The sequence below is a fragment of the Octodon degus genome, unplaced genomic scaffold (genome assembly GCF_000260255.1).
Source record: "Octodon degus isolate 3935 unplaced genomic scaffold, OctDeg1.0 scaffold00126, whole genome shotgun sequence".
Classification (NCBI taxonomy): domain Eukaryota; kingdom Metazoa; phylum Chordata; class Mammalia; order Rodentia; family Octodontidae; genus Octodon; species Octodon degus.
Window position 1 is genome coordinate 7,853,056 of NW_004524702.1, and position 27,768 is coordinate 7,880,823.

General features: G+C 44.0%; 1 protein-coding gene across 1 annotated transcript in view; it reads left to right on the forward strand.

The window, feature by feature from the left end:
- Vps8 (VPS8, CORVET complex subunit) overlaps positions 1-27,768 on the forward strand; it is a 241,770-nt gene that overhangs the window by 212,113 nt on the left and 1,889 nt on the right. Inside the window, 2 exon segments of the mRNA XM_023700650.1 lie at positions 2,087-2,140; positions 25,200-25,280. Of these exon segments, the coding sequence (XP_023556418.1) occupies positions 2,087-2,140; positions 25,200-25,280 (135 nt within the window).

Here is a 27,768-nt window from a genome sequence, read left to right on the forward strand (position 1 = left end):
AAGCTTGTTTCTTTAAAAAAGCTAATTGATAAGGAGGGCTTTCCTGTTTTTTAACTTCAGCTCAGATTGCTTAAGTCAGCAATCATTTTATTAACTAAGATCACAAAAGTTCAGCATTAGGCCATAGCTCCAGATACCTTCCATATCCCTAGACCTAGTGTCTACACACCTGGATTTAAAGTGTATCTTTTAAGCTGCACAGCCTGAGGCATTTCCAGAAGGAGTCCTGTTAAGTGAAAAATAAGACCTTTCATGAGGGATGCTGAACCATTCCTGTTGCTACATCAAACACTCTCTGACTTAATCTCCAGAGAACAGCCTTCTCAGATAAATTGTCCACCACCACAGCTAGTTCTTGGCTTGTTTTAAATAAAAGTCTGCAGATTCTTTCATGAGGTCATTTTTTAAGCTTAAATATCTACGTCGCTTTGAAAATCTATTTTCTGTCTTTTCAAAAAGAGCATAGCAGGAGTTAAAATTGGATCACTTTTTGCAAGCTACATCATACATCTGGAGTGAATTCCAGAGTATTAATGTCACAGTATGTTACAACAAGGACTGTCAAGTCTAATTTTTGCAGACCTGCTAAATCTGAAAGGGCAATCTGGACAGCCAGCAGTTTTGATCTTTGAGCTGAGGTATGTTTTCTGAAGTTATTCTTAAAGTCAGGGGAGAAGAGCAAAAAAGCCTGGTCCTACTTGAATGGCAGTGTGACCATGATAGGAAACATCTTCATCTTCTGTACTGTAGGTTTTTATAATTAGACTTCAGACTGGGAGAGGCCTCAGACCTTGAGTGCAATTGGGCCTCACATACTTAGATTTCTTCTACATTGTTCTAGACAGGCATTAGCTTTGAATTACTGGTAGCCTTAATTGTATTTTTCATTGTAAATTAATAAGTGGATATTCTGATTTGGTATGTTAGTCTCTATATTAATATGGGAATACTGTATAGTCACTGCTGGAACTATGTAAACTTGAAATTTTTATTTTAGAAAAATTATGGGAAAAAAGGTCAATTTCTTTAATAGAAAACTGTCCATATTTTTTTATATCATCTTGGGTTCATCTTTTTTGTTTTTTTAAAGAGGTGTCCTTTGCACTTAGCTTGTTACTTTGGCTTTGTTAGTGATTTCTGGTCCATTGATTTCTATTCTTCATTTCCTTTTTTGTACTTACTCAGATCTTATTTGGGTATTTCTAGTTACTCAGGTTGGAAACAGGCTCTTTTTTGCTTTCAAAGATAGCTTATAAGGCCATAAATTTCTTTCTAGCTGCTATTTTAACACATCTTACACATTTCTAACAATGCCTTTTGAGGTAACATGGTAATTAATATAAACCATGAATAAATAAAGTATACAAGTTTGACAAATGTACTTAGCTACCCATGAATCTATCACCATAATCAAGGTAATAGCCCTATCCATCACTATCAAAAATTTACTCAGTTCCCTGACAACCACTGATTAGCTTTTTGTTACAATAGATTAGTTTTCATTTTCTAGAATTTTGGATAAATAAACTTATAAAATATGAACACTTTGGCTTCTTTCACTCAGCATAATTATTTGAGATATTCATACACATTATTATATCAAGAGTTCATTTCTTCTTACCTACCTCTGCAAACACAGTGCCCATTACTTCCTTATTGCCTTGTTTGTTTACAGTACCACCAAGGTTTTATATCTGTTTAGTTCCATGCCATGTAAGTGAAACCATCTTGGACCATCTCTTCCATTTTTCTTACTCTAATTATGTTTTTTTTATCTTGGATAACTACTGACTTTAATCTGTAAAAGAACTGTGAGGGAACTTAATATAAAATCTACTCACTCACTGTTCCTCTGGAAATGTTCTATCTCTGTTATACCAATATAGTGGATTCTGGATTTGTTTTTTGTTTGATTTGGCTTTTTTTTTTTTTTTTGGAGTGCTGGGAGTCAAGCACAAGGCCTCACACAACCTCACCAAGCACTTTACCAGTGAGCTACAACCCAAGCCTAGTTGGATTGACTGAATTTGGATGAAATAAACCTAAGCTATAACTAAATATTGAAATGTTTGCCCTTTTTCTTCAGATAAAAATGTCTCCATCATACCATCAGTCCAAAGGAGATCTTACTGCTAAGAAGGTGAGTTTTCATGTTTTTTTTTTTTAAATTCCTCCTTCTGTGTATTTATTCTCGTAGCTTGAACAATCTTCTTGAAATTGCAGTGGTATTTAATCATCTTAATGCTGTCAGAAGTTTCTTCTGATTGGATCCTTTAATGACATGTTGCCAGGACTATTTGGCTTGTCCAGAGAAGCTAAGTGAGGCTTGGGGCCCAGCTCTGTCTTCTGGCAACTGAAGACTGTCAGTTTCTAGAATTCCCATCCTCTATACCAGGTACAGTGTCAGTGAGAGGTATTCTGAGGGAAAATTATGTCATATTTTTTAATAATAGTGTGTTTTCCCTCTTGATAGCTATGTCTAAAACACTTGGCCAGAGATACAAGCACTTCGGCATATGCCATACAGAGGTGCTCAGCATGCGCCCACAGACCAGCCCTGTCATCTGGCTGTTTCAGGCCCAGCCTGCCTGTAGACGCTGTGGTGCAGACGGGCTAAGAATCCTTCACCTGAGCAGCACTCAGAGGACATCAGGAGAATCACTGAAGTCCTTTCCCCTTAGCTGCAGTGCTGCCACTGAAGCACATAAACACACTGATATTTCTGCTGGTTTTTCTCTTGTCATCTTTCATTCGCTGATAGGTGAAACATTTCCTTCCTTTGCCTTTAAAAAAAAAAAAAAAAAAAATTTCAACCACCATCCATGTCAGCAAAGGATAGTAGAACAAAAATAACAACTCACTGGCTCTGTTGACTAACAGCAGGTTTTTGGTTCAAAGCTGTATGCAAAACAGGTCCCTTTTCTCTGTCTGTAGAATCCCCTGAGACTTTTTCAAAAGCAAAGAATAAAAACAAAATATGTTGTCTGAACAGCCCTAATAGGTACTGTACATGAAAATCTCTTGCATCCCTGTCAAGCAGCGAGGACAGACAAGTCTGAGGCCATGATTACTGCCACTCAGCACCAGCACACTCCAATGTGAGGAGCTCGAGCGAGCCCGCATTCCTCAGCTTTGAGTTACTTCCGTGTGCCAGCCATCGTCTACTTAAGAGGAGAAGCTTTGTTTTTAGTTTGTGGTTTTGGAGTTGCAAGTTCAAGGTCTGCCGGCCCCAGCGGTCTGGGCTTCTGTCGAGAATAGCACATAATAGCAGGAGCGCATGTTGGGGTTGGTGGCCCCAGCTGGCACTCCTGAGTGCCAGAGTGACAAGTGAAAAAATCTTCAGCCTTTTCTGTGCAAGAGTTAGGACTATCTAAAGTATTTTATTTAATCTACATATTGTGGATATCTTTTATTCAATAATAATTCATTTCTAGTATTTACTGATTAACAAGCCACTAACTGAATAAATTAAAGGAATTGTTTGTCTGATTCTTTTAGTTGATTTGTAAAGTCTTAAGTATTGGTCAACAAATGAAGAGCTGTAGGGCTTTTAGTAGCTTTCTCAGGGACTCCATATTAGCTGACCAACCCTGAAATAAGGAATAATTTTTTTTTAAATGTATTTTGTACAGGGTCTCACTACGCAGCTCAGACTTGTAGCGATTCTCCTGTTTTTAGCCTCCCCAGTGCTGGGATTACAGGGGTGCACCACCACACCTAGCCTGGGGGCCAGCTCAGCATGTCTGGGGGTGGGGCCAGCACAGCATGTGGTGCCAGGGATCAAACCCCAGTCCCTGTGCTTCCCTAAGTAGGCACTTAGTCTGCTGAGCTATCTCGCCAGCCCAAGGATTCTTAATTAGGGCCTCTGACCACCCAAGTTGAAGCCCAAACTAAATAGCACATATTTATTATCAGGTGGTAATGGTGTCTGTAATTACTGATAAGTGCACAGTAACAGATGCCTATGCCAGTGTATAGAGTCAAAGAAGGCTTTCCAGAAAGCTTGATCTAGCTTTGAAGAATGAGGGAAACAGTCTCCCAGGCAGATGGTGTGAGTGTAGCACAATGGAGGAAAAAGGTGAGGCAGTGTCTGTCTTCAGTGTAAAAGTGTGAAAAGGCCTGGTGATAGGTGAACCAAGATCTAAATCACAGAGAGCCCCAGTCTGTGAAGTTTGCTTTTTATTTTGAGGATAAGAGTTTCCACTAAAGGTAAATGTAAAGGCAAAAGGCTAATTTGAAAAATAAGTCATGCAGGTGCTTATGCCGCTGAGCTATGTCAAGTCAGTTGTCCAGCCAAGAAAAAAGATCCTAGCCCTAAGCTATGTAGATGAATCAACTCAGTATTACCTACCCCTGTCCAGAAAATTCTTCTTTCCACTCTGTCAGTTAGGGGGTCCTTCCTTCTTTGAACTCATAGCACCCTAAACTAGGCTCTACCAGTGTACTCACCTTGATGTCTTGAGATTGCCTCTTAAAATACATCTCACACTAGAGCAAGTGTGTCCTGAGACCAGGAATCACATCAGTTTTTCTTACTGTTGTATGTCTAAGTATAGAAGAAAGCCTTCACTCAGTTGTCCATGAAGGAAGGAAAGAAATATGAAGGAAATCCCACAGGATTTGTAGTTGTTTATGGGACTGAGGAGATAAGAGGTTTCTGGCTCTAATAAATGGAAGAAAAACAAATGAAACATTGTTCCTGATTCAGCACATACTCCCAGCTTGGCTGAATAGCAGTGCTTTGAGTGAGATTTACGTGAAGATCAACATGAAACTCAATACCTCCTAGTACTTCCCCATTCATGCGAAGTCTTTGTTTATGTTTGTGTGTGTGTTCATGTATATGTATGTCTACATATCCTTTGTCTGTGTACATCTGTCTGTCTCTTCTTTTTTCATCCTTGAGCTAGAGTTTCTCTTCCCAAAGTTGCATTGACGGATGGAAGCGGTGGTGTATGTTAAACAGTGATTGCCTTATTCTTATTTTTTTTCTTTTGAAGTTCTTATATATTTCTTTTTTGTTGTTGTTTTGTTTTTTCTTTTAACCAATTTTGCATGTTTATATCAGATAACCTAAACAACTAATTTGAAGATAACATCATTAATTCAACAATATATTGTTGGATTCCTATTACTTTGTTTAGTGAAATTTTGTATCATTTCTGTCATGGTTTGGGGTTTTTGCAAGGCGAACAATATAGTACAGGACATGTTTTATTATATTAGTTTATAAGGAATCACCCAAGAATTATATACAAGTGCAGGAAATCTATCCACAGTAAAAACTAAGAGACTCCAACTAAGGGACTGGATCCTGATATCCTGCATGAGTCCAGCTGAAAACCTAGAGCTCATAACAGTGCCTCCCACCAGTCCAACTGGAGGCCTGGAGCCCACAACAATGTCTCATGCAGGCCTGCTTCATGGATCTGTGCTGGAAAGGCCCACAGGTCAGTGGTGGAAGCTAGGAAGTCTATACCAGTGGGACGAAGGATCTGTGCTAGCAGGCTGAGGGATCTGCACTGGAGCTAGGAAGCAATGCTCCAGGTACCAGAGCTCCCCTAAAAGTACCACAGCCATCCTTAGCCACAGTGAGATCCTGAGCTCCTCCAGCGATGAGGAAATCTGAGTTCCCATCAGAAAAGCCAATGCAGCAAGCTTCTTGAGGCTGAACAGTGCACTATCTTCCCCTCTGGAGCCAGGAAGTGATGCTCAAGATATGGATCAGAGCTTTTCCAGTTCACTGGGAAAGCCAGCATGGCAAGGTCCTCCAGCAAAACAGCCCAAGAGAACTAGCAGCTTCCAACAGCTTCTCCAAATAGCATCCATAACAGCGTTTTGGCAGCTTCTCTTGTTCTGCCTTTTGCTGCTGGCAACAACCCTCAGGTGGGCCTTGCACACTCAGCACCACGCTAGTTTAATTCATGTGGGTGTAACAAGCTGACCGCCAGTTAGAAATCCACTACAATTTCTAATGCTGGTTTTTTCTATTATGATTTTTGTATTCTTTAAAAACAAATAGTGGCTGCCAAAGTGACGTGAGTAAGAAAAACAAAAGCAGCAGCAGTTTGGTGATGCACCAGAGTCCCTGTTGACTCATAACTGAAGAAAGTGTTTGCTGACTCTGTCGTCATCTCCAGCCCTGCCAAGAGATGCATTCCTGTGCTGCGGGAAGGGAGCAGGAGCAGTGCTCTGACGGGCTCTGCTAACTTCTTGGGACGTGCGCCTCGCACAGCAGTCACAGTTGAGGACATCACTGTGTCAGGGTATGACACATTCTACCCCATGTATCTTTCCATAGCCATTTGCATTTAGGTATTCGCAAAAGCTGTGGACTAGAAATACTTATTGTAGGGCTGGCCAAATAACTCAGTGGGTTAAAGCACCTGCAAGCAGGCGTGGGGGCTGGGGGTTTGATCCTCAGACCCCAGGCCTGCTGTGTAGGTCCCGCCCCCAGGGTGCGCTGAGATGGCAATTGTGACTGGGCTGGTGGTGTGTGCCTGTAATCCCAGCACTTGGGAGGCTGTAAACAGGCAGATCACTACGAGTCCGATGTAGTGGTGAGACCCTGAGCACCCTGTTGACCCTTCCCTCCCCAACAAAAAAAAGAAATATTTATTGTATAGGTATGTGTAGTATACACAGTTTGTATATCATATTTATTTCATATAAATAAAATTTCTTTCTAATTGGATAATAACAAAGTTAGGAGATACACATGCTTCCCCAGAATCTTTTTGTTGTTTTATCATGGATGATCAGAGATTTAAAAGTCAGGAAGCACTGCTGTCAAATGACAGTTGACACAGCTGTCCACTACAGTGGGAGGCCAAAATCCAAATGGCAGGTGTTGACAGTGATTGAGGTGGATGAAAGGAGTTAGTTGATGGCAGCATCAGAGACCACTTAGCTGTGATACATCTCTGCTGGGCTATTGAAGAAATATCCACCAGGGATTTTTATAGCTAAAGTTGGGTGTGTCATATGCATACTCACCAAAGATGGCTTTGTGTCTAAAGATTGATCCCAGAAGTCTGCTTCCTTCTGAGATGTCAACTAGTCTCAGGTAGCTTTTCCACAGTCCTGCCTGCACTGTAGTCAAAGACTCCTCAGGCCAGTTGTGCCACTGAGACATCCACAGTTGTTTCCTCAGAGTAACTTCTACTTAGGAACAAAGTATAGAGAATGAGTGAAAAATTTTTCCACTATTTCTGTGGCTCCATCCAGTAAATATTCAGCACCTCCACTAGGTGCCAGGCTTTGGAGGGACCAAAGTCAATAAAGTATGTAGTCTTCTCTTGGCACATCTGCACAGCAGTAAGTGACTAACCTGGAGGAGAAATTGGTTTTCAGTTAGTCTAATATTCAAGTTATTCTTTTATTTTATTCTGAGATTATTTCTTTTATTCTGAGTACTCAGGTGAGAGATTTCTAAAACTCAGTTCCTACACTTGCTACTCATGTTGGGAGTGAAGACAACTATGCTTGCAAATATTTATTGGATTACAGGGATTTTTTTTGTTGTTGTTCTTACCAGAAAAAGTCTTACCAAGCTACTATTTCTTTGTTTCTATAACAACAAGAAAGCTAGATACAGTATCTCAGCTGGATGGTCCTGAGAATGGTTGGTTGAGTTTCACAAGTGAATAGAAACAGAAAATGAAAACACTGTGGTAGCTGCATCATTATCTAGGCCAACTTTTAGTGGTGGGTTAAGTATCCGTTTGTTCCACCCTTAGCTCTTTCCTGCAAAGATGCAAGTCCTTCAAAACAGCAAAGGGAAAGCCTTCCATGGATGTCAGTGCATCTTCCTTAGTCTGTCATAGTAGGACTTTTCATCCAAAGTCACTTCAGAACCTTTACTGATTAAAAACAAAACAAAAAAACCATCGAGGAAACCAAGAACAAGATTTGGTCTGTGTTTTTGCATAGGGAGGATTGAAAATCTCAGCAAGCCAAGTGCCTTTCTATACTAATGTAAGGAAGCTGGGGTCTAGTTGCTTTCAGACGTCTGAAGGACGCTGATTTGAAATAAAGTGTGCGTGTTCTTAATAGTTTAGGGGACAGAACTGGTACCTGTGCATAGCCACTATGTACATGTTGTTATGAGTGTTTTATAATATGGTGCATTCATTATAGTTGATGCATTCTTATTAACTAAAATCCATGGCTTATATAGGGTTCACTCTGTGTTGGGTATTCTGTGATTTCTGGTAAATGTGTAATAAAATGTATCTATTACAGAGTGTCATACAGAATAGTATCACTATCCCCCAAATTCCTGAGCACTTACTTACCCTTCCCTCCCTCTTCCCCAAACTTTTAGCAGCTACTGATCTTTTTACTATGTTCATAGTTTTGCCTTTTCTAGAATGTCATGTAGTTAGACAGTGTATAGTTGTTGCCAGTTATCTTCCTTCACCTAGCAATCAGCACTTAAGAGTTCAGTGTCTGTTCATGCCTTGATAGTGTGCTCACTCTCACTCACTCTCTCTCTCTGTCTCTCTCTCTGTCTCTCTCTCTCTCTCTCTCTCTCTCTCTCTCTCTCTCTCTCTCTCTCAGATCACTGAATAATAAATATTCCGTTGTCTGGATGTGCCAAAAATTATCCATTCACCTATTGAAGGCCATCTTAATTGCATCCAGGTTTTTACAGTAAAAACCTGGATGAGTAAAGCTCCAGTCTCATCATATATGTGGCTTTTTGTGTGGACATAAGTTCTCCACGCATTTAGATAAATACCTTGTTGCAGGATTGTTACATTGTATGTTAAGATTATCGTATTTGTTTTCCATAACTATTACAAAATGTCTGAGACAGTTTATTTTGGCTAATGGTTCTGGAGATTCCAGTTCATGATCAAGCAGTCCCCTTTGTTTGGACCTCTAGTAGTGGCAGCACATTATGCCGAGAACACATTAATAGAACACCTCGAGCTAAAAATTAGAACTTAGGAGCCTGAGGTCCAATCATCACCTTTGATGGCACCCCAGAGGGACCTGAGGACCTTCAAAATAGCCCCTACCACTTAAGATGGACAGTAACTCCCAAGAGTGCCTCCTTGGAGACCAGGTGCTCAACACATGGTCCTCTGGGCGGCATTGAGATTACCAAGTATAGCAGTCGTGTTCAGATTTTCTTAACTGTCAACTGTCTTCCAAAGTGGATATGCCATTTCTCATGCTCAACAAGAATGAATGAAAGTAGCTATTACTCTGCATCCTCACCAGAACTTGTATTGTCAATGTTTGATGTTCACCATTCTAAAATGATGGTATCATTTAGCGATATCATACTTCTTTTAAGTGTGCAGTTGCCTAGTGACATGATAACTATCTGTTCATGTGCTTGTTTGCCATTTGTATGTCTTCATGAATATTTAATGATTTTTCAGAATTTTTAAGGTTCTTGTGGTGCTCTAGAATTTCCCTTATATAGTTTAGCCTTTCTGATCCAGGTTCTGTTTTAAACTAGCTTAATTCCAGTTATATAGTAAAACATTATTCCTCTCCTCCTTTGCGGTATTATTGTTATACATAGTACATTAATTAATGTTACAAACTCGGCAATATGTTGTTGTAAATATTACTTTACTGTATCCACTGCCATTTGCTTAGTAAGCCTTTGCTTCTATACATCTGCTTTGTGCAGATTTGATGTGTGTAGCTATGCATGTACATACATTTCTATGTATAACATTTCTGTGTGTTTTTAGCCCAGAACTCTGTTGTACACATTTTATACAGTTGCTTTTTAGAACCAGTAAAGGAGCTCATTTCTAGTGTTTTACAATTTCATGATTACATATTCCAGTTCTCCTTGTTTTTCCATGTGGCTTTGAAGTGGCTTCTGTAGTCACTTGCTTTCATGCAAAACTTCCTTTAATAGTTCTCGTCAAGCAGATCTGCTCATAACAAATTCTCAGTTTTTGCTTATCTTTGCTGCTTCACATTTCTTCTCCAAAGCTCTGTTCATTTTTCTTCATTCTTTTTTTTTTTTTTTCCTCTTGATTTTTCAGCTTGCATAATCTCTGTTGGCCTGCCTTCAGGTTCACTAATTTTTTTTTTCTGCCAGTTTACATGTACTGTTCACCTTCTACTGAATTTTTTATTTCAGTTACTATAGTTTCAACCCCAGAATGTTCATTTGGTTCTCTTTCATAGTTTGTATTTCCTTGCTCACTTCTCTATTTGATAGAGTGTTGACCTAGCTTCTTTTACTTTTCAGTATTTTCTTTTTTTGGTACTAGGAATTGAATTTAGGGCCTCGTGCCTGCCAGCAGGCACTGTACCACTAAGCTACATCCCCAGCCCTCTTTTACTTTTCTAATCACGCTGTCCTTTAGTTTTGTGAACATACGCATAATAACTATTTTGAAGCTTTTTTTCTACTAAATATAGCATCTGGTTATTCTCCAGGCAGTTTGTGTTACCTGCTTTTTTTCCCAGGAGTATCATACTTTCCTGTTCCTTTACATATCTCATATTTTTACTGGAGACTGGACATTTTTGATAATATACTGTATACTTTGTTACTGCCCCCTACCCCAGCTTGTTACTATGATTCGCATGTTCACAGTTTTTGAATGACTGGCTGGATTAATTTAGTGAAGTCTGTTTCCCTCCACAGTTACACCTCAGGGAGATACAATCTGAGATATGCCCACTGTTACCACGGGGTTGCAGTGGTAGTGGCTGGGCTTTTTCTGTTTTTTCTGAACACACCCAGCTCTTAAGCTCCACTAATTGCCTGATGATTGTTGTGTTGTTTTCAACAATGGCCTTTAGGACATAAGTTGCTCTTCAAGCTAATCTAGTCTAATTGTGGTGTTTTGTTTTTTTTTTAAACAATAGTTTCTGAAGTCTGTTTTTTATCTTTCCTATGGCCTCATGTAGGCTCCTCCCAGTTCTCTTTTTCCTTAGTTCCCTTCTGCATACAGCCTCAATTGTGTCTTCATTAGATTTGTGAATCTCCTCCTAGTTCCCTTTAACCACACCTTCTGCTGTTGTTGAGAACACACTTAGGTTTCACCATCTCTATGCTCTGTCGTCAATGAAGCCAGTTTTTTGTTTGTTTGTTTTATTTTGTTTTGTTTTTTAAATTTAGGACAGGGTCTACAGGGTCCTACTACATAGATCGGACTCATAGTGATTCTCCTGTTTTCAGCCTCCCAAGAGCTGGGATTATAAGGGTGCACCACCATGCCCAGTCTAAAGCCAGTTCTTTTAGGAAGAAAGCAGAAACTATATGTTTAAAGGCCTGCTTCTCTCCCAAAGAACGATCCCTGAGCCAGGACCCTAGGGTTGACAATAGGGTAATGTCAACTTTCTCTCTGAATATCATGCCCTACTTCTACCACCCCTCCATCTCTACCCCCTCTAGGAGGCACTGCAGCATCTGGTCTTCTTGACTTACCTTGTCCTGGTGTTACTGGGTTCTGGGGACTCCTTCTGTAGAGATTCTTTCTAGGTTCTTCTTGTCCTAAACAAAGAATTGGACAAAACAAGCACAAAAGTTAGTGAGGTTTTGCACAAAAGGTAGGAAAAGAAATGCTCTGCTGAGAGAATACAAGTGCATTCACTACAGCTGAACATAGAAAAGGAGGCACACTCTACAGGGTGAGAGCAATCCACTGTAAGAGTGAGCACAGTGGTCAAGAGCTTAATGGCAGCCTTATATCCGTCTCCCTCTCCTTTTGTATCTCTGATGTCAGATCTAGGCCATTTTACCTTGCTTTTTCACAAGAAAAATTAAAGATAGCATTTTCTGATTGGTCTCAGGTGCAGGACTTCTCTGCATGTCCTGGATCTCTGTGATGGACAGGTCACACACACCTACCCAGCGAGTTTTCCACACCCTGATTTCCTGCCTCACTGGCATGGAACCACTGTCTCGAAATCCAGAGCAATGGCAGTCAGGGCCCCAGGATTTTCAACACTCATACCCCATCTAAGTCTGCAAGAAGAAAGAGTCCCTACCGCCTCGGAACTGAACTCATCTAGAACTTAACCCTGACATGCTGAACCAAAGGCAGGATGAGAGTTGCTGAAGTCTTCTTCTTCTTCTGGGAAAAAGTCTTCCTACTGGGATCTTAGAGGAGAGAGAGAGAGCTTTCTGCTCTTGACTTCAGAAGTGTGGTGTGAATCTCCACCTCATGAAGTTGGGAAGTAGAAAGGAGACAGTCTTGATCCAGATACCACAGACAGTCAGTGTTCTAAACAAATTCATAGTGCTTTGGGGAAAATGGTGTTTTCATTTGCTGTTTACCCTTACCATGATGGGTAAAAACAACTCCCAACCTGGGAGGTGTCAGATGTGCTGAGTCCCTGGTCTCACAACATCAGGGAGTGAAGTTGCAAACCAAAGAAGATCAGAAGAATTCTATTGCAAAAGAGAAAAAAAATAGCTCCTGGGTTTCCAGGAAGAGTGCTGAATGGGTGGTCACATGGTCTCTTAGCGAGAGCTAGTTATATGTAGATAAGCTGAGCACAGGAATTGCCCACTTGTTCAGTGGCCACCTATCACATTGACTCTTTGGATTTAAAATGAGCAAATGGAACTCAAGCTCTCCAACTCAGTTCCTCAACATACAGAGTTTAAAAGAAACTGACATTGTAGAGGAAAAAGTGATTATTTTGCATTTGAAGTTCTTCAGAACTCAAGAAATTAGAGAGTGACTGTACCACCTTTTAGTAGGACATAGTTTCATTCCATGTTGTTTAAGGAAGTGTATCCTCGAACCAAAGTCCTAGTTCACTGTCTGTTCTTTCAGTTCCCATCAATATGGCTGATTAGCCAACTCTCTCTTAGGTCCTTTCCCTAGCTAGCTGCCTCACTTATAAGGTAAATAGGCTATTCTTTATATTAAGACCACTTCCAGAGTCTCGAAATGACTGGTTGTTTTGATTTTAAATATGTTTCACCAGTTTCCGTTGGGAGCAGGGTAGGATGGCATCTCTGGCTGTCTGCTGGGTGTGATCTCTCCTTATCCATCTTTAAATAACCAGTACTCTGCTTCTACATGAGAACCAACCACCTGAGGAAGCAGGACATCCCATTTTGGAAGCTCTGAAACAGTTCTTCCCTATGGTGGATGACACCTCTGCCCATTTATCGTGGTCCTTCCTCTGGGAGGTACCAAAATATATCTAACCCTGCTTTTAAGAGAACAGCCTCCCAGGCCTTCAGGTAAGCGAAGTCATGAATCTGCAGTCTGTTCTTCTCTTGCCTGACAGAACACCTGCAGGGCATTTCTTTTTTCATCTCCCCCTCATCATGTCCCATCTCACCCCATCTCTTCACTATGGCCACTGTAGTTCAGGTGAGGTGACTTGAAAACAAGATGATATCATCACCTTCCTTATCCTAAATTCTCTTTCTAAAAATGGAAGCAAAAGCACATTAACATTTCTAGCAGTTCTTTTTTTTGTGTGGAACCAGGGATTGAACTCAGGCCCTTGCGCTTGCCAAGGAAGCGCTTATTCCGCTAAGCCATCTCCCCAGCCCCACCAACAGTTCTTTGCATGGTTGACTCAATGAACATATTTGATATCAAACTCGTGATTCTTGTCACACATGCTACTAATGCATACGCTGTTGTTTCTGGATCCAAGTGCAGAACTTTGCTTATATTGTTTCCTAACTTTCAAGAATGATTTCTTACCCCATGCATAGGCCTCTTCCTTTATCCAGTTCATTGGTAAAATATTTGTGTAAAACAGACCCAAGGTTAGAACACTGCAGTTCATCATCAGGCACCGAGGTAGCTTCATGCACTAGTCACCGTAGTATGGCCATTGAGAGCTAATAGGACTGAAGTTCCTATTTTCAACATGACACTTTTGCATGGTTGTTTCTGCTCAGATCCTGAATCTCTTTGAGGGGTCTGTATGTGAGATCACCTCAGTGCTAGCAGTGGCTTTCTATTCCATCCGTGTACCCCCTCACAGTTCTTTGTTTACCATCTTCTTGGAATTTTGGCTCATATAGTTGAGGCTATTGATAGAGTTACAAATGGGCTATTTTCTTTCAGCAATGTTTCCTGATGCGTTTAGGTACATCCCTAAATACATGGCAGTTATCTCTTTTCAATATGTGTGCAGAGCAGCTACCAGACTATTACTGAACATTAAAGCAACTCAGGAGGCTATTGTTAATTGCACTATGCTGAATTATCACTTATTTTTAAAGATCATAGAATCCAAGCAGCACAGCGCTATAGAGTCTGGGGCTGCCCTCAGCTGCCCTGATGGTGTTCTTAGGTGGCTGGTACACAGTAATGGCAGAGTACAGCCTTCTGTCAGGACCACTGTCCCAAACCAGTTAATGTACCCTCCCTGGAAGTTCACACTTCTTTATACAGTATCAGAACATTGGTTGGGTGTATTAAAAAACAAATCTCTTTCTGTTAAAGCAGAAGAAATGAAAGAGAAGATAGACGAGATGTGGGCTGATATTTAGTGCAGTCTGTTCCAACAGAACTCACTTCCGTATGACATTTGTATTTTTTTTGTCTTCTACACATATCCTAAATCCATTCTGTCTGTGTTACATTGATTCTTTTATAATGAAATGAACAAGTTTAAATTTTAGATCTTTGGTTGTATAGTAGAATATCTGATGATGGTAGATGTTGTTCTAGACGTTTCAAGCCCTTAGGGAGGCCCCATATTGAATAGATCACAACATACTGTTTAACATTTATTTTTTTAAATTTAATTTAATTTTGAAGAGTAAAAACAAAAGCAAAAACAAATATTGTAAACAAAGACAGAAACAGGGTGATATAAAACAATAGATTTCTTTTTAAATGTATTTGGTACAAGGTCTTACTACACAGCTCAGACTTGTAGTTATATTCCTGTTTTCAGCCTCCCCAGTGTTGAGATTATAGGCATACACCACCACACCTAGTCTCAACAATAGATATTATACAGATTTTCAAAGCAAGAATAGTAAATTAGCAATGGTTGCATATTACCTATTTTTATCATCAAATCTGTTGCTCGGATTAATAGATATAGCTGTGAGTTTGGACAAATAGTGTTTAACATTTATAACATGTTTTATAAGTAGAATAATCTCTAAAATAATGATTAAAAGCAGAGTACAGTAACGTCTTAGATTAGTAAAATAGTATTGTCATCAACTAGTATGTGCTCTACATGATTTAGATACATTTTCCTACTCATATCTATAACCTTCTGATTGTGTGATGGACAGAGTGAGTACTGGGGTGTTGAGCATCTGGAGTCCAATACTGCTTTTTGGAGCTACCTAACTGTGTCCTCTTCAGATTCAGCTCACCGCCCATTGCAGCCTTCTCGGGCTCCTGCTTCTGAGTCCTAATTCGACCAGGCTTCCATGCTCTACTTGAGCTGTCCTTTCCCTGCTGCAGTCTGGGTCACACTTCCAGAATTCCAGAGAAACCAGGGAACTCTGTACGTGTCCCCTTTTTTGAAAGATGACAAACCTGCCTTTTGAGCAAGGTTGGCCAATTTTATATTTATTTGATAGGAGAGCTAATCTAGTCCAGCACCATTATGTTTTAATAGTAAAATTTGAAAGTTGGTGGGCTTTTTAAAAATGTCACAGTCACCAATAATTTAATGTCATACTTTCTCTTCTTTTATATCTTCCTGTTTCACTGTGCCTCCCCTCCCGACAGTCAAGTCCTACAGAGAAAAATAGTCAAAAAGATTTTTTCTTTCATACAGCAAAGTGCTGTCTAAAATAGCTGCAATACAGTCACATGCATCAGTGTGTTTTCCTTTGGTTTATAATTGCATTGTTAACTTGTATTGGATTTTGCTAATTTTAGGGTGAACCCTGCTCTTCCAGTTGCTTGTGTTGTCATTTTTAGATCTAAATTGTTAAGATGAGCAGGAACACTTGAATTGAAAGTATTTCAGCAGACATGGTTCTGGTAGAAAAGTCCTGAAGGGCCTTGTCCCTCAGGGAAGCTCCTTCCTGTTGCTGCCCCTCAGCAACGCCATCAAGGCAGCTGTCGGATTTCCTTCTTAGGGAGGTAGGGCTCGGATGACCAAATGATGCCGAGCCTCAACTGCACCGATGAGGTGAACGCTTTCCTCGTTTTGCTCTTTTTAGATTAAGACCAAACACTTGGTCAGTGATAAGACACATAGTGCTTTCTGAGTAGCAATAGAAAGAGCACCCTGTGGAGAAGCTCTTTGTAATTCCACTTCCCAGAAAGATCGGTCTTGGTGTTTTTGCACTATCTCGTCCTGACAAGAGGAAAGAGCAGATATAGAATAGCTGTGATGTACCATGTAGCGAGACCTTTATTTCCATAAAACTGCACCCTCAGGAATAAAGGGGATTGGGGGTCCCAGCCTCTCAGCTCCCAGTACTGTCATTCTGTTTCTCTTTGTGATGATCTCATTCTGACCTGTCATCTCTAGATAATGACAACTCTGGATAATGCCACTGTTATGGTGGCGGTGGCAACATCCAGTAATTATTTTATAATCTGTTTGGGAATTTGAGCTTCCCATGCCTGCAAAGCAGTTATACTGAGACGGCCAGCCCTTCCTGATAATAATAATCCCCGTGACGGTAATAGGCAGATTTTAATGAATTTGATCAGGGAGTTGCATTAGTTATCTAGAAGCCCAGGCCACATTCTGCGGTTGCCTAATCAGTTAAAGCATGATGAAATCATCAGCTTTTGCCACCATGGATTTTCCCCAAGTTGTCTCCTTTCAAAACAACTTCAGTAGGGAGTGACCAAGTGTGTGCAGGTAGAGCATATGGCTTGCAGAGGCTCTGTCCTCAAGCTAAGGACATTTCTGTTTGTAAGAAAGCAAAATGATCAGATTCAACCAAATATGTGCTCCCCTATGCAGTGGAGTGACATTTATGTCGTGTAGCCTCATGGCTTGTGCTACAGCAACTCTGGCTGAGGTACTCAGACAGATGCAGGGTCAGCGCCCAGAGGACCAAGCAGCTCACAGCGTCTGCAGGAAGCCTAGAGTGAGTGTCTTACGCGTTTACAGTGCCTTATGTTAGCTTATGTTTGTCACAGTATGGCATCAGTGCTGCCCCTCTTCTAACCCATATTTTAACATGTCTAAACCTTAGCTTCCTTACATATGACCTAGAGACAAGAGCTCGTACCTGGGCTAATGTGTGTTTTAAACCTGAAAGAAATTACCATTAAGCTATAGACCAGTGGACAACAGGAAACATGTTTTCTCTGTTTTTATCTCCTTCCCCTTCCCTCAGCAAAGCTTTGTAATGTGAATATTTTTCCATTTGTGCAGATATTTTTTCCATCTTATATATTAGATAACTGACATAAACAGTACCCATGTACCTAATTATGGTCACTAATGAGTAGTGGCTGAACTAAGTTCATTCTGTGATGGCAGAAAACATTCCTGAGCACCTAGCATGTGTACAAATCTGTCTTTCCATCAGATGTGAGATTTCTCACTGTTCTTAACATAGTCGCCTGTCAGTGGGCTTTGGTTCAGACTTCCCAGTAGCTGCAGTTGGCCTGCCTGCCCGCCCTCCCGCCCACCGCCCTCCTCTGTCTCTTCTTCCCTCTCTCCTCCTTCCCTCTCTCCCCCTTCCCTCTCTCCCCCTTCCCTCTCTGCTTTTCTCCCCCCCCCTGGTGCTGTTATTTAAGCCCTTGCAGTGAACTTTGAAGTTAGAGCAGAATCACAAAGCACACCCAGAAGGAAGCCATCAGTGTTCCAAGAACATGGCTTAGGCTTATTGAGGCCAGGCAAAACCAGGTCTGCTCCTGATGCGACCTTTTGGCTCCCTTGAAAGAGGCTCTTTGTCAGATTTCTTCCAAATTCACACTGAAAACTTGTGGTAAAGGAATCTCTGGAATTGGACGGCCCCAGTTCAGATCTGCCGACCACCACCAACCAGAGTGGCCTTGTGCACATCGCTGAACTCCAGGACCTTAGTTTCTTAAACTAAAATAATGCTAACAAAAGTACCCAGCTCGTAGTTTTGTGGTGATTACTGAGATAACACACATGAAGTGCCTGTCACAGTGGCCGGCATGCAGGTTACATACCCAATCCTTGGGAGCTACTGCCCTGGTGGTGATGGTGGCTGACCCTTCTCTTCTCACCCTTTTAACTGGCATTTCCCCTCCTGCCGTGAAGAGCCACTCTGGGCTGTCATTCTAGAGCCCTGCCTGCTACTCTACATGAAATCTCCTTTTAGAGACGTCTTGCCCAATTTCCCCCTCTCTCCAGGCATCTTAGCACCTTTTCTGCCTGCTTTATTATTTTCTTACCTAATTCGTGATGAGCTGTGAGCTGTGGAGAACGCTGGGGCATTAGGATATGTGTGGGCAGGAGGAGGTCAGGGTGGCCTGAGCACTGTGGGAGTGAGTAGGAAAGCTGCTTACAAGGGGAAGAAGGGGTGCTGAGGTCTTTGAGAGCTTTCATTTTAGGCAAGAACTCTAAATGGTTAGAGCTTGGAGTCAGCTTAGGTGGTGGCAGAAGTCTGCCCAAGCCGTGTAACAGGTTGTAGAGATAAACTTAAAACTGAGACCAAGGGCAGGCAAGGGGAGCAGGAAATAGAGCTCTCATTCCACTGATGGGATTCCACCTGTACCATCAAACTGTAGAGAATACCCATAGAAGGCACTGAAGGCAAATTGTGTTGAAGAATTAAGCATCCCTTGTGTTTCACAAGCTGAGTTTGACCTCATGTGTTAGTGTGGGATGACAAGTAGGAAATGATATTAGGATTTTGATTTTAGGGTCTCATTCATTGTGCAGAATAAGAATTAGGGAGGCAGAGCTCAGCCCTCTGTGACCGTGCCTGTCTTCCTGTGTGCTTTGGAACGCTGTGCATCCGAGTCCTAGAATCAGTATTATCCATTACGAGGAGCCTGGCCTTCCTGCTCTGGCCCTGCAGTGGAGCTGGATGTGCTGCTGGTTAGAGGCCTGTGGGTCCTGAGAGCCCCGGGTTGTTTTCTTCCTTCCAGCGGATGTAATTACAGCTCTCACTTCCACCACATCTGTGAGTCACTGAGCTTTGAAATGAGCTGGCACACTGTGTAGCCCCACGTCCCTCTCCCTAGGGCTCTTGTAGATCATCAGGACCTCATTTTCCTCCGGATTTACTTTAATGCTGAGTATTACAAGGTCATTCCAGGGCTGCCACTGTTTCTTCCTTTAATGTTTAGCCCCAGCTTAGTTTTCAGCTCTTATCACTGGAATTCACTGCATGGGAAAAAAGACATCTGCTCTCACAGACCATGTCCTGTGCAGGTTTCCTCCTACTGCGATTGGAGCACCATTCTGGAGCAGCTTTGTGCTGAGGGTTAGAGGGTCTGGGAATACAGGAAGGGTGCTGCACTTTTATGGACTGTTCATACTGAGATTGTGTTCAAATTTTGTTGTTCCCGTTTTAATTTTGTGCATGACACTGATTTAGCTGATCAGCTTCTCTGTGCAGCGTCCATAGACTGAATCTGTTATTTCCTTTCAGGGTTATCATGAGTCTTTGTGACAGAGCCCCTAGTTATTGCCCTACTTTACTTCTGATTACACAATGAGAACCACAGTTAACTTCAGGAAACATTACTGCTTTCTTTGAAACTCTCATGCCCTAAATGCCTGTTAATAGCATGTGGCCCAGTGTGGCACTGCCCTGTAGTATGTTGAGACTCAGACCAGCAGAATGATTGACGTGTTCAGGTTAGGCAGGGAGCTGGTGACAGGGTGAGCTCAGATGTCCTATTCTCAACTTGTTCTTTCCATCAGTGCAGCTATTGCTGCCATGTATTTATTAAATCAAACAGGTACCAGACCCACACATTATCTGTACTTCTCATGATAATTCTGCAAAGTAGAGCTCTGGGGATAGCAAAACTGAGACCAGGAGAAGCCAGACCTTGCCCAGAGCCACTCGGCTGAGAGCCAGGTTTAGCCCAGGTCTGCCAGTCAGAAGCCCTGCCCTGTGTTGTTGCCTAAAAACTGCAGCAAATCTCAGTAGAAAGCCTGCCTTCCTCGCCTTCCCATCCTTCACCCATTTGATCCATATCATGATTCTGCAGCTGCCATGTGCCAAGCAGTGTTGCATAGTGGTGACTGAGAAGACAGACAGACAGACAGGGACCTGTCCTCGGTGGCTCTCACTTTCATGCAGTTTCCACTCTCTCCTGCACCCTAGTCCCTCTTCAGCAACACACACACGCACACACACACACACACACACACACACACACAGCCTTGCTAGCTTTGCCTGTGCCCTGTGCTTCCATGTTCCCTTCTTTCTGGCTGTGTAGCTGTGTTAGGGCAGGGTTCATGTTGCAGTGCCTATTGCAGTACCTGCTGCAGCCCGGCCCTGTCTGCAATGCCAGCACCCTCTCCTGGCCTGGGCAGGGACCATAACGGAATGGGCACTGCATCTGGGCATCTGCATTCTCCCTGTGCATTCCCTTCTCTTATCTCAGCTGCTTTGTGTCATATGTCTGTCACCAAAACCACAATTGTCCTGCTCACAGAGGACAAGAATCACACCTGAGATTGTGCTGCGAGCGATAACTGCAGCCAGGGTTCGGGCTCCCATGGCGCCCTGTAGAGCACACTCCTTCCGAGCCTCTGCACTGTCCCGGGCACTCAGGAAGCAGGTTCTGCCCTGCGCTGCCACAGCCTCAGTCACCTCTGATAGAAGGCAGCCGCAGAAAGAGACTCTAACCACAGGTCCCAGTCACTTGGTAAATTTTGCCACCTTTTTTTTTCTTGCAGTTGCCAGCACCTTGTACATGATAGGCAAGTAATGTTCCCATATGTAGTACACTGCTCAAGTATACTGAACTGTACCCCCAGCCCTCTTTATTTTTCATTTTGAAAAAAGTTCTTGCTGAAGTTGCCCGGAGTGGCCAGGAACTTGTGATCATTCTGCCTTGGCCTCCCAAGTCACTGGAATGATAGGCATGTACCACGAGCCCCAGCTTAATTTTACTACCTTATTCTTAAGGGTGTTGGTACTTGTGTTTTTGTTTTTGTTCTTGTTTTTGTTTTCCTGTACTGGGAATTAAACTCAGGACTTTGCATTTGCCAGGCAGGCATTTGTGCTGCTGAGCTATATCCACAGCCCTGTCTTTTGACATTTTAAAAATAATTTTCCCCAAAACTGGATTAAACAAAATGAAATGGATAGTTTGAGGTACAGGAGAAACATGCCTAAGGTCAAAAGGAGCTTATAAAGTCCAGAGATTCTTGAAAATAAGAAGACAAATTCCTGTGCTTTCACGTAAGGCCAGAAGAGCAGCTGCTGCTTCGTGTTATTCCAGAAGTTGACAGCAAAATAAACTTGACATGGATTCTTGCAGCACGCTGGGACTGGAAGAGGAGTATGCTCCAGTTCTCACATTTCAAGAGAGAGACAGAAAGGGCGAGTTACGCTGCAGTGAGTTCTGTTACCCCCCGCCACAGGAGAAGAGGAGAGGAAGCTCTTCTGTGGGCAGCGCTGAGGAACCCAAAGGTGCAGCGAGGGAGACGGTGGAGCTGAGACTCGTGAGCCTCATGGAGAGTGCACTTTGGACTCAAAAGTATGATTTCAAAGGAGGCCTGCCCTGGAGAATGGATAGCGAATGGCTGTTCTGCTCCACCAGCCGTCTCATCTCGTCACATTTTGTTTTGTGACAGTGTCTCACTGTGCTGTTCAGGCTCGATTTAAACTGTGTAGCCCAAGTTGGTCTTAAACTGGTGGCGATCCTCCTGCCTCAGCCTCTTGAGTGTGGGATTACAGGCCCGCCACCATGCCTGGCCAGTCTCTGAATGCCTGTCACCACTGGAGAAGGTGCAGCTTTTGGTAGGGTGTTACTTGCCCCGGGATCTGGGAACCGCTACTGCTGCCTGCGCATTCACCTTTGTGCACCAGCACCTGGGTGCAGCTCGGGCACTCGGTGTCTTGGCGTTTCACCATCCCTGCTTCAAATGCCCATTTCCCCTCACGTGACTGTCTCCAGACATCTTAGCACCAAGATCAAAGGAGAGGTGTCCAGCACGTGCTCTCCAGAGCTGTCTCTGGGTGCTCAGGGTGGCAGTTGGGTCATAAGGAAGAGCCTGTCACTTTAGTCACTTCACATTCAGGGCACAAGCACATTGTTCAGTTTCCGAAGGATGTCTTCATTGGAAGCCCTCTTCTCTCGGCTTCTTCAAGGAGCTTAAGTTGCCTAGAGACAAATGGACTTGTAGCAAGCCCAGAGCTCAGGGCCAGCCTGCCCGAGTGTGAGTACACGTGTGCCGGCGTGTGCATGCATGTTCTTACTGGACAAACCTCTGAGCCTTTTATTCCTCAATTTACACTACTCTGTTTGCTCAGTTAGTAAAATAGGTGTAAGGCCTGTACCTCAGTAGGATTCAAATAAACCTCAGGGCAGGAACATTCTCATAGTGTTAAAGTCTTAACAGGGATCACCAGCATACATGTGAATTCAAAGAATGCTGAAAACAGCATACCTGATCCTATTGCTTTAGGAAAACAAATGTGAATTATTTGGCTGGTTTGGCACAGTTGAATTAGACAGACCACCCTCCACCTGAGAGTGTTCTATTACCCGTAGGGCCCAGTGAGGAGGGAGGCAGCTTCCCCCAACCCCCGCTGTTCCCAAGGCAGAGTGAGCCCTGTTACTCTGAGTACAGACAGCATGGCCTGGGAACAGGATAGGCAGGATGTCAGGCCCCACCCAGACCTGCTAGCCGTATCTGCATTAACAAGATCCTTCCTGGAGATTGTGTACATTAAAGTTTGAGAAGCACTGGGCCAGAGAACACAGATTTGACTATCACTTGAGACTTCTGCACTTTCTGCCTCCATGAGCAAACTCCCAGGGCCAGCCTGCTTATGCTGCGCCTGGAATAGACCCCAGTCGGGACCGTGCGTTTCCTGGGGGCTTGACAGCATGGTTCTATTTTTAGCAGCAGCATTCTTTAAGTCTGATCTGACACAGCCTTTACTTTCCTACAAAATTTTGAGTTGACTCCCAAAATATGTGCCCTAGCAGAAAGAAAGTAAATGAGGAAATATAGATTAAAGAAACAAAACAAAACTGTGGGCTGCAATAGAAAGCCAAGGCTCATAGTAGCACTCAGAAATGTTTGCCAAGTCCCATGCGGCTGCTACTTCTGGGTTACACACCATTTAGCACCGAGTTCCCTAGTGATAGACACTAAAAACAACACGATTAGTAACATCAAGACCGCGGTATTCAACACAGATTTTCTCGGTACATGGTCTGCTACAAATTTCTTCAGCCAACCTGCAGAAGTGACCAGGATCACTTGCATTTGCCATCCCAGTGTCCGATGTACTAGCATGAACAAAATGTAGTTTTGTGTTTATAAGATCCCTTCAAGGCAAAGGCCTGCTTACTCACGTACTCTGTGGTGTAGGACAGACCTTCTCTTCCTCTTGCTGCTGTCCTGTGCTGGCTTGGCCTTTGTTGCCACCTTTTTAATTAACTGCTCCAGCCAGTCCCTTCTCAGGCTGCTTCCTTTGAGCCCTCCTTATCAAGCCCTCGTCACAGTCAGTGGAGACCAAGCGAAGTGCAGCCGCAGCCCCCACGTTGAGCGCGGGGCTGCTGCCTGTGTTCTGATCCAGCTCTGCTCCCGCCTTGCCCTTGCAGTGCTGCAGTTAGAACAGTGAGATGCCAGGCCCAGGATTCCCTCTGTTCTGTCCTTCAAAGGCAATGAATTATGTTTTTCCTCCTTATACTTTGAGCTAAGATCATAGTATTTGTGAAAATATTTTTCATTATTTATTTATTTGGTACAGGGTCTCACTACACAGTTTGGACGCAGACTTGTAGTGATCCTCCTGTTTCAGCCTCCCCAACGTGGGAGTTACAGGTGTGTACCACCATGCCCAGTTTCAGGGCTAGCACAGCATGTACTGGGGATCAAACTCAGATCCTTGTGCTTTCTAGGCAGGTGCTTAGACCACCAAGCTATCTCTCCTAGGCCAAGACTGTAGTATGTGTTAGATCTTCAGGTCCTCTTTGGCCTGGACCTTCCCTGGATGTTCTGTATCTGACTAACCAGAAATTATCTACACACTTTTCTACCAAGTAATTAAGAAAATGTTTCTTAAAGTGTCAGGGCACATTTAACCTCGGGTCACAGAGGCTGCTCCATGAGAATGAGCTGAGGTGACACAAGCCAGACCACCTTGCCGTTATCTTTGGGAAGCCCAGCAGACTCGAGCCTGTTGTCACTGCTGCATGCCAGATCTTTGCACACCCTTCCCACCACGCAGGGGCTGGGCTGAGATCTCAGGGCAGCACCGTGAGCCCTGTGCAGTGCTTACTTCCATTATGCAAGCCCTGAGTAGTTCTTGTTTCCTACAAATGGGAGATTTTTGAAGAAGCAAAGCCATTCCTAAAAGACAAGTTAAATTTGTATGCCTCTTAAAGTTTCTGTATGTTATCCTTTCTGAAGTTCCTGTCCTTTGTGAAACATGGATGTGCCAGCACCTCTCAGATGGATCAGATGAGATGACCACGGGACACATTCCACACACAGGGTTCTGCCCTCCAAAGTGCTCCGTGTGTGATGGCCTCCTCCTCCATTCGGTCACCCTCTTCCTGAGTCTCTTTCAAGCCTGCACACAGGCATTGGGGGCCACCTCCGCAAGGGCTTGCTTGTGACAACATGTCTATGGATGGCCTCTCACAGCTCCGCAGCCCCTAGCCAGCCCACGCACATGAGTACCCACATCATCACCAAGCCCCGCATCACTCATTTTGTGTCACGTGTGCTGTTTTCAGGGATCCTTGAAGACTGTGGGCTCATGGGACAGAAAGATATCCTTTTCTGGTTTTATACATAAGCGTAAAAACATTCCTGAATTATATACCCTCCCCACCCCCCAGAGAAGGGGTTCAGCAAAGGAAGTGGGCAGGCAGGGCTGGGTGGCTCACAGGTGCTCTGCACAGTATGACAAAGGGCCAGGAAGCCATCTGGGAAGTGTGCGAGTGTGGAAGATGGGGGACTGCTTTGTGATGGGCCCAGAGTGGGCCCTTGAGCCGGCAGCAGGGAAGGATTGCTGTGGGAGATGCCCATTTCTAATAGAAGTGCGATGAACTCTCTCCCTCACTGGAAGAAGGAACGGCCATTTCCTGGTGGTATCGGGCAAGTCCAGTGGCTACCCATGGACCCAGCCAGGAAGGTAGCTTAATCTTTTTTCTCTCCCACAGGCAACCTCAGAACCTGGTCTGGATCCACAGCAAATCCAAGCATTTGATCAGCTTTGCCGACTATACCGAGGAAGTTCCAGGGTAATGTTCATGTGGCTTTTACTCTTCTGGTTCCCTATTTATCAGTTGTAGTTTGGGGAAGGCAGTGCCCCAGAGTCCTGCTCCTTGCCTGCTCCTGAGCCTGGAAGGGCCCCTCGCACTCTGTTAGGCCGTGAGGCCCTCCAGCCCTGGCCCGGGGGCACTCAGAGGGGGCAGAGGAAGTGGAGGAAGCAGCAGTGCTAACTGTCCCCTATCTGCATGGGCTGTGAGGTCTCCTAACAGCGTCTGTCTGCACAGCAGAGAGCACTCCAGAATCCTCATCCCTCACCAGAGAGCCTTTATTTGTACATATTTGCAGTTTACAGTCATTTTAGGGAATGGCTACATGTACGCACTACAGCTTCTTCTTTTTTTTTTAAAATCCCCTTTCCTCCCCTCTCTCCAGTTCTTCTATCCTGATTTACTTTCTTTTCTTTCTTTTTTTTTTTTTTTTTGGTGGCCTCAGGTTGCCTTCAGCGCAGGTCTGCTTTGGCTTGAGTATCTGGGTATCAAACCACAGCACCCTGAGGCTGACTGCTTTATTTTAAGCAGGCACTTAAACAACTGCGCTAATGGGCAGGCCCCCTCTATCCCAATTTTCAGTCTTGTTATTATTCATCTTAGTTCATGGTCTCCGGGAAGAACCAGTTTCCCAGCCTCCACCAGCTGTGCAGGGCCTGGCATATGTGAAGTATGTTTCCTTGACTGGCTTTTCAGTCCTCAAGCTCAGGTTCTTGCAGGCCCTCGCTCTGGTTAATAAGTGACAGGAACTGTGCTGTGAGATGGAAGTGTGGGTGCAGGTGGCCAGGGCGCCATCCGCAGAGCTCCCGCCAGGTGTCTGCTATCTTGCAGCTGTGTGTCTTTAGCCTGTAGCTGGTGCTTGCACTGGTCAGCATGGTTACTCCAGCTCTAATGGCCACATCTGCATTCCAGCTGCCAAGAGGAGAAAAGGAAGACAATAATAAGCCCTCCTGAAGGTCACTGTCTAGAGGTTGTTCCCATCTCTTTCTTGCTCTCACCTCTTTTAATGAGACTACAGACCCAGGCCCGTGTGTAACAACTGTGGAGGCTGGGAAACCGGCCTTTCCTCCCAGAGACCATGGCAGAAATGCGGTGCCTTCTCAGGGAGTGCTGCTCATCACAGGTTCCTGGGGCACTTTAGAAATGGTGCAGTGTCCTGTCCGGTCACTCAGAGGAGACGTGGCCATTCCCTGGGATCATCTATTGCCCATTACTCAGTGGGGAAGTCTCATAGGTATCTCCTCGCTTCTCGCTGGCCCTCCACACTGCTGCCCTCAGGCCACTGCAGGGTTTTGATTAGTTAGTAGCCCTGTGTCCTCCCCTGGTTATCTGTAAACCCCACTCTGGCCTATTCTCCCCTTGCTGGAAACCCATTCCTGCTCTCTGCAAACCCTGCCCCACACCCACCCCATGTCACACCTGGCCCCCAGCTACCTGGCTTCCTGAGCGCCACCTGTGCAGCTGCTCCTGTGCTCTGCATCATGCGCCATGCCCATCCTCACACGGACACTGAGGACACTGGCAGTCCCTTCTCGAGGGTCGGCCCGGGCAGAGGTTTTCACTCCAGGAAATGCCTCAGGCATCTCTGCACAGCGGCATCAGCCTCCCTCCCCAGCTGCAGCCTGCCCAGGAGCTGGGTTAGGGCCTTCCAAGGGTGCTCTTCTGCTGCATGCCTGAGCCCTGTCCCGGCCAGCCCTTTCCCAGCTGTGGAGTAGTAGCAGGAGGACACAAAATGTTTTCTGACACAGAAAACATGTTCTATGGTCAGCCTTTGTGGCTCACGAGGTCAGGGAACAAAGGCACCATGAGCTGTGTCTGTGGCCTGCTCTGGTCAAAGCCCTGTGCAGCCTCTCTACCCCTCCTGTCCCCTCCCCTCCCCTTCTCACCCTTCCTCCTTGCTGACTTCTGTCATAACTGATCCAGCCCATAATCTCCCAAATGAGTGTTTGGCAAAGACTTAAATGAAAGAGTCAAGTGCTATGATTTTAGGGCTACAGGAGGTTCAAAACCTAACAGAATTTGAAATTCTCACAGAGCTGAGGGGACAAAGAACTTCTCTGGGCAGCACATAAGTATTTGGTTTTCAAACAAAGGGGGTGGGTGGGAAGAACTACCTTACCTTTCAGTTGACATTTATTATAGGAGTTTGGGGCCTGCATCTTGAGTCTCTTTTTAGTTAATAGGGGTTACAGTGTTCTCAGCTGTGGCCTTATGTCTTTTGAAGTGTCACAGCTTCACAGGCCACTACAGGCTTCAGCAGGGACCAGTGACTCATAGAAGTTCACTTACTACGAACCTGCTACCCATCTCCAGAACAGGGGCACAGGGGCCTGGGTCTTGGACAGACTCAAAGTAAACATGAAAAGCCAATTGGTTAATTGAAATTGTACTCAGAGCTGCTTTGTAGTGGTCTCCATCTCTCTCTCTCTCTCTCTCTCTCTCTCTCTCTCTCTCTCTCTCTCTCTCTCTC